Source organism: Trichechus manatus, unplaced genomic scaffold, assembly GCF_000243295.1.
Source record: "Trichechus manatus latirostris isolate Lorelei unplaced genomic scaffold, TriManLat1.0 scaffold00258, whole genome shotgun sequence".
Lineage (NCBI taxonomy): Eukaryota > Metazoa > Chordata > Mammalia > Sirenia > Trichechidae > Trichechus > Trichechus manatus.
The window spans coordinates 2108413-2120548 of NW_004444194.1; the positions used below are offsets into that span (position 1 = coordinate 2108413).

The 12136-nt window shown below is 39.2% G+C and overlaps 1 protein-coding gene across 1 annotated transcript in view; it reads left to right on the forward strand.

Annotated features, from left to right (window-relative positions):
- LOC101343926 (zinc finger protein 709-like) overlaps positions 1–10895 on the forward strand; it is a 36032-nt gene extending 25137 nt beyond the window's left edge. Inside the window, 4 exon segments of the mRNA XM_023724727.1 lie at positions 7376–7502; positions 8478–8628; positions 8964–10732; positions 10735–10895. Coding sequence (XP_023580495.1) covers positions 7376–7502; positions 8478–8628; positions 8964–10732; positions 10735–10772 — 2085 coding nt within the window. The 3' untranslated portion in view covers positions 10773–10895.
- The last annotated feature ends 1241 nt before the right edge of the window (positions 10896–12136 follow it).

Sequence of the window (12136 nt, forward strand, 5' to 3'; positions counted from 1 at the left end):
CCCCCGCCACACCATTTAACATTATTTCTTTACCTTTTTTTCTTTTTTGTTCTTTTTTGGCATGTACCAGCTACAACGTTTAGGATAATGTTGAATAGGAATGGAATAATGGGTATCATTGTTTTCTGTCTGTTTTTACTAGGAAAATGTGGAATTTTTCATTATATATGTACTTTGAGGTTTATGTTTTGTATATGCCCATTTTTAGATTGTATATGTTTCTTTTCATCTCTAAATGTGAAAGGCATTTTTGACATAGATGCAGAAAATGTTACAATAGATGTACAATTGAGTGATATATAAAATGAACATCCATATCATAGAGATAGGTAGCTCCTGACATACCTCCCCATGAGTCTGATTTTTAGTCGTAATATTCACTTGCCCATTTGCTGTAACAGTATCTCCACATTAATAATGATCATTTCTTTGCTTTCCTTTATACTTTTGCCACCTGTGTGTTGTTAGGTGCTGTCAAGTCAGTTCTGATTCATAGCGACCCTGTGTACAACAGAACGAAACACTGCCCAGCCCTGTGCCATCCTCACAATCGTTATATTTGAGCCCATTGTTGCAGCTGCTGTGTGAGTCCATCTCGTTGAAGGTCTTCCTCTTTTTTGCTGACCCTCTACTTTACCAATATGATGTCCTTCTCCAGGGACTGGTCCCTCCTGATAAAGTGTCCAAAGTACATGAGGTGAAGTCTTGACTGATCCCTTCTAATAACATGTCCAAAGTATGTGAGATGAAGTCTCGCGATCCTTGCTTCTAAGGAGCATTCTGGCTGTACTTCTTCCAGTATAAACCACAACCCACTGCTGTTGAGTCGATTCTGACTTATAGTGATCCTGTGTTCAACAGTGGGGAAATAATGCATGGTCTTGTCAGTAGTGGAGTAGTGTAAGGTAATTACGCTGCCTGGTCCTGTGCCATCCTCACAATTATTGCTCTGTTTGAGCTCATTTTTGCAGCCACTGTGTCAGTCCTTATTGAGGATCCTCCTCTTTTTCATTGACTCCTTTACACGGTATGACGTCCTTCTCCAGGTACTGGTCCCTCCTAATGACAGTATGATGTCCTTCTCCAGGGACCGGTCCCTCCTAATGACATGTCCAAAGTACATGCGAGGAAGACTTGCCATGCTAACTTCTACGGAGCATTCTGACTATAATTCTTCCAATATATGCATCCCTGAATCAATATATTTTCTTTTTGATGGTTTTTATGTTGTAAACAAATAGAAGAATACTTTATGTACTTTTTATGTTAGTTCCTTTATTTTAAATTCATATTAGGAAAACTCTTTCATGGGCCACTAATTCACTTTAATTGCTCAGTGGTGTTTTCTTGTAGGAATATATAGTCATCCCTTGGTATCTGCTGGGGACTGGTTCCAGGATCCCTGCAGATACCAAAATCCATGGATGCTCAAGTCCATTATATAAAGTGGCATAGTGTTTGCATATAACCTACGTATATCCTTCCGTATATTTTAACTCATCTTTAGATTGCTTATAATAATCTTTGTATTGTTTACGGAATAATGACAAGACGTGAGGCGAACAATACTCAAACAACCAGTGCTGGAGCACTCAGCACGCGACATATTCAAGTTTTGCTTTTTGGAATGTCTTTTTTTTCTCCCCGTGAATATTTTCGATCTGCAGTTTTTTGAATCTGAGGGTGTGGAACCTGTGGATACGGAGGTCTGACTATACGGTTTTTATGTTTTCTCTCTGATGTCTTATTCTCATTTTAGTTTCAACATAATGTAATTAACCTCTCCATCCTCTCTATAAAATGTGCTCCCCTTGTAGGCTTCCACATCTGAATTGATGGCACACTGTCTCAGTCATCTAGTGCTGCTATAACAGGAACACTACAAGTGGATAGCTTTAACAGAAATTTATTTTTTCATAGTTTGGGAGGCTAGAAGTCTGAATTAAGGGTGCCAGCACTAGCAGAAGGGTTTCTCTTTCTCTGCTCTAGGGAAAGTTCCTTGTCTCTTTTCAGCTTCTTTCTTCTCGGTTTCTTGGTGATCTTCATGTGCCATGGCATCTCTCTTCCCCCAGCTCAGCTTTCTTACAGCTTGCCTAATCTCCTTTTATATCTCAAAAGAAATTTATTCAAGACACATCCTACACTAATACTGCCTCATTAACATAAAAAAAGAAAACCCATTCCCAAATGGGATTATAACCACAGGTATGGGGTTAGGCTTTACAACACGTATTTTTTTGGGGGAGGATTCAATTCAATGCATAATGCCATCCTTCCAGTTTTAAAGGGAAAAATCTTGGATTTGTCCTTGTCCTCTATTTCTTTCACATTTCAGTCTTCAGTGCATGAGGAAATTCTGTTCCCTCTACCTTAAATGTCTAGAACTATCCCTTGCACACACCATTTTTCCAGCCACCACCCTAGTCTCAACCATCATCACTTCTTTTTTCCTTTAATTGTACTTTAGATGGTTTACAGAGCAAATTAGTTTCTCATTAAACAATTAATACACGTATTGTTTGTGACAACTCCACAACTCAGCACTCCTCCTCTCTGGACCTTGGATTCCCCATTACCAGATTTCCTGTCCCTTCCTGCCTTCTTGTCCTTGCTCCTGGGCTGGTGTGCTCATTTAGTCTCATTCTGTTTTATGTTGTTAGGTGCGCTTGAGTCGATTCCGACCCATAGCAACCCTGTATACAACAGAATGAAACATTGCCTGGTCCTGTGCCATCCTCACAATTGTCACTATGCTTGACTCATTGTTGCAGCCACTGTCAGTCCATCTTGTTGAGGGTCTTCATCTTTTTCACCGACCCTCTACTTTACCAAGCATGATGTCCTTCTCCAGGGACTGATACCTCCTGGTAACATGTCCAAAGTATGTGAGATGTAGTCTCACCATCCTTGCTTCTAAGAAGCATTGTGGTTGTACATCTTCCAAAACAGATTTGTTCGTTCTTTTTGGCAGTCCATGGTATATTCAGTATTCTTTGCCAACACCATAATTCAAAGGCATCAGTTCATCTTTGGTCTTCTTTATTCATTGTCTAGCTTTTGCATACATATGAGGCGATTGAAAACACCATGGCCTAGATCAGGCATACCTTAGTCTTCAAAGTGACATCTTTGCTTTTCAATACTTTAAAGAGATCTTTTGCAGCAGATTTACCCAATGCAATGTATCTTTTGATTTCTTGACTGCTGCTTCCATGAATGTTGATTGTGGATCCAAGTAAAATGAAATCCTTGACAACTTCAATCTTCTTTCCATTTATCATGATGTTTCTTATTGGTCCCGTTTTGAGGATTTTTGTTTTATGTTGAGGTGTAATCCATGCTGAAGGTTGTGATCTTTGATCTTCATCAGTAAGTGCTTCAAGTCCTCTTGACTTTCACCAAGCAAGGTATTTTCATTTGCATAACGCAGGTTGTTAATGAATCTTCCTCCAATCCTGATGCTTTGTTCTTCTTCATGGAGTCCATCTTCTCAGATTATTTGTTCAGCATACAGGTTGAATAGGTGTGAAAGGATGCAGCTCTGATGCACACCTTTCCGGACTTTAAACCAGAAAGTATCCCCTTGTTCTGTTCGAATGACTGCCTCTTGATCTATGTACAGGTTCCTCACGAGCACAATTAAGTGTTCTAGAATTCCCATTCTTTGCAATGTTATCCGTAATTTGTTATGATCCACACAATCCAATGCCTTTGCATAGTCAGTAAAACACAAGTAGACATCTTTCTGGTATTGTCTGCTTTCAGCCAGGATCAATCGGACATCAGCAATAATATCCCTGGTTCCACATCCTCTTCTGAATCTGACCTGAATTTCTGGCAGTTCCCCGTCGACATACTGCTGCAGCCACTTTTGAAAGATCTTCAGCAAAATTTTACTTGTGTTTGATATTAATGATATTGTTTGATAATTTCCACATACGGTTGGATTACCTTTCTTGGGACTAGGCATAAATATGGATCTTTTCCAGTCGGTTGGCCAGGTAGCTGTCTTCCAAATTTCTTGGCATAGACGAGTGAGCACTTCCAGTGCTGCATGCATTTGTTGAAACATCTCAATTGGTATTTCGTCAATTCCTGGAGCCTTGTTTTTCACCATTGCCTTCAGTGCAGCTTGGACCTCTTTCTTCAGTATGATCAGTTCCTGAGCATATGCTACCTCCTGAAATGGTGGAATGTCGACCAATTCTTTCTGGTATAGTGACTCTGCATATTCCTTCCATCTTCTTTTGAGGCTTTCTGTGTCGTTTAATATTTTCCCCATAGAATACTTCAATATTGCAATTCAAGGCTTGAATTTTTTCTTCAGTTCTTTCAGCTTGAGAAATGCCGAGCACATTCTTCCCTTTTGGTTTTATATCTCCAAGTCTTTGCATATGTCATTATAATACTTTGCTTTGTCTTCTCCAGCCACCATTTAAAATTTCTTGGCATGTAAATGGATGTCAGAAGAGGCATTGAAACTTGCTGTTGAACGTAGAGTAGCTAACATGAAAGGAAGAAATGATGAAATCAAAGAGCTGAACAGAAGATTTCAAAGAGTGGTTTGAAAAGAGAAGCATTAGGAGGTACCATGTGATCAAGAACTGATGGTACTGAAGGGAGAGGTATCAGCTGCACTGTAGGCATTGGCAAAAAACTCGCCTTCAGCAATTGACGGATTACAAATTGAGATGTTTCAACAGATGCAGCGCTGGAAGTGTTCACTCATCTATGCCAAGAAATTTGGAAGACTGTTATATGTTTAGCTTACTGCTAATGATCTTTTCTGGGTATAAGCAATATATTTTCCCTTTCTTGGGCATGAAGTCAGTGGTGCCCTTTGACTCCTGTGTCGCTATGTTGGGAGTTGTTGAAGTCGACAAGCATGTGAAATGTATATGAGCGTTTGCAAAATCATCTTAGTCTGCTTCCAAGTTTTTAGAATTGCTATGCGATCTTTTTTTCCCTTAGCAAGTCAGGTTTCACTGGCTAATGTTTTCTAAAATAATCATTTTGTTCCCTGCACTAACTTACTAAAGATAAATATACTTGTGTTACTTGCTGCTTATCCCCTTATTGTGCTGCGTTTTCCATAAAACTATCACCACTTGACATTTTATGTATATATATATATATTTATATAAAATTAAGTTTACTGCCCACACTCATAGAACCTACGATTCATGTTCGTCGAGATATTTGTTCACTGCTGTACCTGCTTTGCCAGCATTAAGTATGCTCTGGGTCAATATTACCTAAATCAATTTTAATAAATAAAGGTAGCCTCAGTTAAGATTCTGAAGAGAAGTCTTATCTGAGACACAAGGCTTTACCAGGAGAAGTAGCTCCGGGAATTGAGTAGAATGTTTCCTTTGTCTCCTGTCCCTAGTCTCCAGCAACGCTCTAGATCATCTGTGGTGTTACTGGAGAATGACAGCCACAATAACAACAAAACTGTACACATATAAACAGAAATATAGTTGTCAGGAATTTAGGCTTCAAAGGCAAATTGACCTGCATTGTGATCCTAGCTCAGTAATATTCCATGGGGGCAACATTGAGCATGTGATTGATAGTCTCTAAATTTAGTCAACTATGAACTATTTGAAATAATATCTGCTTAAGAGAGTCATGAGATATAAACGAACTAGTGTGTCAAAAACTTTTTGCAAAACCTTTCAGAAATCATAGTTGCTCAGTACATGGAACATTTTTTCATCACTGTGTTGATTGACACAGTGGCTGCAACAATGGGCTGAAGCATAACAATGATCATGAGGATGGCACAGGACAGGGCAGTGTTTCGTTCTGTTGTACATAGGGTCCCTATGAGTCAGAACCGACTCAATGGCACCTAACAACATCATATTGTATAATGAATGTTAGGATTTTGGATGACTTTAAAATATGTAATCTGGCTCACTGCAGTGGAGGAGACTTTTGGATTTTGGCTGTAGCTCAAAGTTTGTTGTGACACCGTCATGCCAGGATTGATTAGAGATGACATAGCTCACTTCATTGACAAGATAAATCTTATTCTAAAGCTGCTCTGTTTTAGCACCCAAAGTGTAGTTTAGCAGCCTTTTTCTCCTCACTAAATGAGGAAGCCAGTGGATTGGTGCTGTTTCACAGAGATCACCCTTACAGACCAGAGAATTCCTTTGATTAGAGTTCAGGTAGTCATGGTTTTGTGCCTTCTGGGTGCTGCAAATGAGAGAGAACTTTGGAGTGTAGCCTCTAGAGGGCTGGTGTGCCTCTGTCTCCTAGGCTTCACAACAATTAACAGTTTAACAGATAAACCACCTGCACTTCCAAGTACTTACACAATTTTTTTTGTGATAAAAATTATATGTAACAAAACAGTTGCCAGTTCAACAATGCTTACTCGGATAGCTTGGAGACATTGAATATGTTCACCATGTGCAGTCATTACAAAATGGGTATCGTAACCTCTTGGTCAGCAAACACAAGGGCATGCTATTCTTGTTTCTGCAGAGGTATTGCTCTTTGTTGTCTTGTAACATTAGACTGTGTGTGAGGGTGTATGGATTTATGTTTTTTGAGGGGAGCAGTCACTAATAATCTCTGTACAGTTACATCAGGTGTCAACATTTGAAAATTGCGGGGAGATCTGGATTCTCATGTTTCCTCTCACCTGAGCTCTTTTTGAGTTTTATTACCTTTGCTTGTCTCTTTGATAGGGACAGAGAGGATGACAGAACAACTGAGTTTTTGAAAAATAGGTGACTGATATGTAAAAATCCATAATTCTCCAAAAGAATATTCTTTTTTCAGCAGGTTGACCTGTCACCTCCTGATCTCCTAGAGTTGTTCAAGAAAATATGACCAGGTCAGGGCCTTGAGTTGCCAGTTTGTGCTGGCCCCTGGCTCTCCCATGACTGTGAGGGGCAAAAGGAAACACTGCCATTCTGCAGTGTTTCCCAGTTGTTAATACTTCATCTTCACCCTGTGCTTTATGTTCTATTGAGTCTTCTCTTGGGTCTTATGGGAGGGTGTAAAATTGTTTGTTCAGAAGGAAGTAATGATGTGAATTAAAGTATTTTTCTGATGTCTGCCATGTTTTTTTTTAAACTGTTTTAGATCACAGAGAGGAATAAGACTGCAGTTGGTCACAAACTGTGGAGAGATTATTTCAGTGTGTTGAAAGTCTGTGAGAAGGATGCAATCAGTGAGGAAGTGAACGTAGTTAGTGAAGGGATGAGGCTGATGGCTATACCTTAGAGTATACCTTGGTAGAACACAGAACCTTGTGTCAAATCCCTATGAATTCTCAGTTCTCCAGGACTGTCAGCTTCACCCTTCATTCTTGAAAACCTTGGTACTTTGCTGATCTAGTATGTATGGGATGTTTTAGGACTCAGTGGTCATTGAGGATGTGGCTGTGGTCTTCAGCCAAGAAGAGTGGGCTTTGCTGGATCTTGCTCAGAGGAAACTCTACAGAGATGTGATGATGGAAAACTTCAGAAACCTGGCTTCAATAGGTGAGAATGCCATCTTTTTCTTAACTCTTTTCGTGAACAATATTCTACTTATTGACTTTGCTCCAGTATTTGGGCTGAGGAACGTTAATAAATTGTTAAATAAAAGAGGCATGGTCCCTTGGTCTGTGGTGCTCACATCTCCTGGCTTCCTCATGAACATAAAGCTCTGTGTATTAAAGTAAGTTTTCATTTCTCTTGTGCTTAAAAGCTTTGAGGCTCTTTAAATGTTGTAAGTGTGAGCATTGGCTTCAGGGGTCACTCTGGAGGACTGAGTGATTTGTGTTTTAGGACCTTAAAGAGAGTTTTACTGTGTTTATTACAAGTTTGACATGATTATTTTGCTGTATATAAATTCACAAGTGTCTATCTTCAGAGACCCTGAAGAGCAAAGTATTGTCTCACTGTCAGAGAAATGTTCATTTTTCAGTACTGTCTTCCCTCATGATATTTATTTCTCCATGAGCAGTATGTCAACTATACCCATTTGTTTTCCCAGAGAAGCAAGGAGAGTGGAGATAGAACTCATCCAGGGGCATTGTGTCAGGAAACACCAGGAAAGCAAGAATTATTTGAAGGACCAGCCCTGCATGGAGGGTATTACATTTAAATCAGTCAGCTAGAAAAAATCTCGTTTGGGTTGAGGCTACAACTTCACAGATGTCTGAGCTTACTTTTCTGAGTTTAGCAATTTTATCACACCTGTGGTCATAGAGATCCTTTTCTTCTTTTAATGTTTCATGTGTATTGTGTCCAGTATCTTTCTACTTATCTCTCCTAAATATACCTATTTATGTCACCATGACTGTCAATCCTCATGGAAGGATTTCCTAGTTAGTTGCTTTTTAATCATTATCAAAGTGCTGAAACATCAAAATATGTCTGAGTCTTTCTTTGTTCACAGCAGCCTTTCTTTCCCTAATAATTCCTTTCCTTTTTGTTTCATATTGTGAACCTCACCTTGACTTACTGAATCAGTCTCTCGAAAGCTTAATGATGGAAACAAATTATCCAGTGAACTTATAATGCTGCGATTCATGAAGAATAACACCTGGTCCTCCATGTTAGGAGAAATCTCCGAATCGCATGGCACTAGAGATCAGCATAAAAACCAAGGGAGACATTTGAGGTGAGTGTCATTCAAACGAGAGAAAACAGTGCCTCAGGAGAAAGTCCTAAGGTGCCATGACATTAAAATACACACACACACACACGTTTATGTATTATATATATATGTATACACACGCACATTTTCATAAACGTAAGTCAGATACTGAGTACTTGAAAACATATTTCCCTTGGACACAATTATCAGAAAGCCACATATTTTAGAAAAACAGTGACCGTAATGATAGTATTTTTGCTAGATGATTTCACCTATGAAACGAGACAAGTCAAGGCAAAAACTACGCATGTTCATTGTGTTTGGTAATGGTGAAATGGGAACACATTTATTTCCAACAGAATGTTGCCTGTTTTTAACAGAAGTCACACAGTAGAGAACCTCTGGGAAAGTAATGAAGGCAATCAGTGTGGGAAAACCTTCAGCTGGATTCCAAATCTTACTGTGCTAAAAAGAAATTCTCCAGAACTAAATCCTTTTGAATGCTGTGAGTGTGGAAAAGCCTTCATCGATCACCCATCACATAAGCATCATACCATATCTCACACTGGATGCAGTACCTGTCAGTGTAAGGAATGTGCAGAAACCTGTGGTTGCCCCTCTCACTTATTCACGCCTATGAGAACTCTCATTGCAAAGAAACTTTATAAATGTAAGTTGTGTGGAAAAGACTTAAGTTGTATGTCAGTGCTTAAGAATTCTGTGATAACACTCTCTGGTGAGAAACGCTATGAATGTAATGAATGTGGGAAACATTTCTGTAGTTTTTCATCCTTTTGGACACATGTGAGAGGTCATAAACATGAATGTAAAGAATGTTGTAAGACCTATAGTCGTCCTTCTTCCCTTATTTTACATGAAAAATTTCATATCAGAAATATGCCTTATGAATGTAAGGAATGTGGGAAAGCCTTTAGTCAGTCCTCAACCCTCACTCAACATATAAGAACTCACAGTGGAGAGAGGCCTTATGAATGTAAGGAATGTGGGAAAGCCTTTAGTCAGGCCTCATCCCTCACTCAACACATAAGAATTCATAGTGGAGAGAGGCCTTATGAATGTAAGCAATGTGGGAAAGCCTTTAGTCAGGCTTCATCTCTCACTAGACACGTAAGTACTCACACTGGAGAGAAACCTTATGAATGTAAGGAATGTGGGAAAGCCTTCAGTCGGGCCTCATCCCTCACTACACATATAAGAAATCACAGTGGAGAGAAACCTTATGAATGTGAGGAATGCGGGAAAGCCTTTAGTCAGGCCTCATCCCTGTTTAAACATAGAAGAACTCACACTGGAGAGAAACCTTATGAGTGTAAAGAATGTGGGAAAGCCTTTAGTGATTCCTCCGCACTCACTACACATGTAAGAACACATACTGGAGAGAGACCTTATGAATGTAAGGAATGTGGGAAAGTCTTTACATGTTTCTCACACCTCACTACGCATATTAGGACTCACAGTGGAGTGAGGGCTTATGAATGTAAGGAATGTGGAAAAGCTTTTAGTCAGTCTGCACACCTCACTACTCATATAAGAACTCACAGTGGCGAGAGACCTTATGAATGTAAGGAATGTGGGAAAGCCTTTAGTTGTTCTTCATCCCTCACTACACATATAAGGACTCACAGTGGAGAGAGACCTTATGAATGTAAGGAATGTGGGAAAGCCTTTAGTCAGGCCTCAGCCCTCACTAGACATATAACAACTCACAGTGGAGAGAGGGCTTATGAATGTAAGGAATGTGGAAAAGCCTTCAGTCGGGCTTTATCCCTCACTACACATTTAAGAACTCACAGTGGAGAGAAACCTTATGAATGTAAGGACTGTGGAAAAGCCTTTAGTCAGGCCTCACACCTCACTACACATGCAAGAATTCACAATGGAGAGAGACCTTATGAATGTAAGAAATGTGGGAAAGCCTTTAGTTGTTCCTCAGCCCTCACTACACATATAAGAACTCACACTGGAGAGAGGCCCTATGAATGTAATGAATGTGGGAAAGCATTTAGTTGTTCCTCAGCCCTCACTACACATATTAGAACTCACAGTGGAGAGAAACCTTATGAATGTACGGAATGTGGGAAAGCCTTTAGTGATTCCTCACACCTCACTACCCATGTAAGAACTCACAGTGGAGAGAGGCCTTATGAATGTAAACAATGTGGGAAAGCCTTTACTCAGGCCTCACACCTCACTAGACATAGAAGAACTCACCGTGGAAAGACTACTTTATGTGAAAAATGGGATGTTTCATTCTTACTGCTATAATTTCAAACAGCAAAACAAAAAACAAAGTTTTTCTGTGAGTAAGAAAGCAATACTAACTCAAAGAAAGTGTCATTAGAGCTACTTTGTACCTTCGGGAGAAACGACGATTTCATTGCAACTATGGGATTGTCTTCATCAGTGCTTGTCACTTTCTCAGTCCAAGCAAAATTTTACCTTTCTTAAAGTCTTTGACTATTACACAAAAGGCTGCAAGGAATAGCCTTTAGCAAATGTGGTTTTATCTTTTGTAATGGTTTATTGAGGTTATTTTGCATACAATAAAATACGATGATCTTGTATTTGGTTTAAGAGTGTTTTTTGTTTTCATCTTTATTGCATTTCATTACATTTTTCCTATTGTAACATTAAGTACTTAACCTTTTATAATTATTAAGTTTCTCATAGGTTGATACTTTGAAAGTTTAGATATTGTTTTTTATCATATTTTGGTGTACTAATTTTAGTATCCATTGATAATTATTACCTATGATTATTATTACTGTGGTGTTTACCAAGTGGTATTTTTTATTCTAGTCATTTCTTCTGTGTTTATTAATTGGAATTCTCCAAGGAATAGTTTTCACTTTTCTACCCTTTATTCATTTATTAAATTTTTTATACCAGTATAGGCTAATCCATATTACTTTTTTATTTCTTTTCTTGCTCAAATTGTTCCAGATTTGGTTATTAGGAACTCCCTTAACTAGGTTCCTGTATTTTTTTGACATGCCCCCATTATAATTTGTACATTACTGTGATGGTTAAGATTGTGCGTCAACGTGACTGGGCCATGATTCTGTGTTTTGGCAGTTTTATAATATTGTGATCACTTCCCTGTTGGGATTTGATATGTGATCACCCCCATGATGGGATCTGCTGTGAGTAGCCAGTCAGTTGAAGGGGAGTTTCCTTGGGCGTGTGGCCTCTCTGCGTCAAGTATGGTTGGACATTCAGGCAGAGCTCCGGGGGGCTTTTGCTCATTCTGGATCCTGCAGCTGGCTCCTGTTCATCTGACCTCCAGTTCTTGGGACTTAAGCTGGCAGTTTACCTGCAATCTTGCCTGCCGATCTTGGGATTTGTCGATCTTCACAGCCTGTGAGCAACAGCCCTGTGGCTACGTGAATCACGAGAAGCCTTTTCCCTGACCCATGGAATTGGGACATTGCAGCTTCTATAACCACATGAACCATTTCTTTGATATATATATATATGTGTATATATATATGTGTATATATATATACTTGTA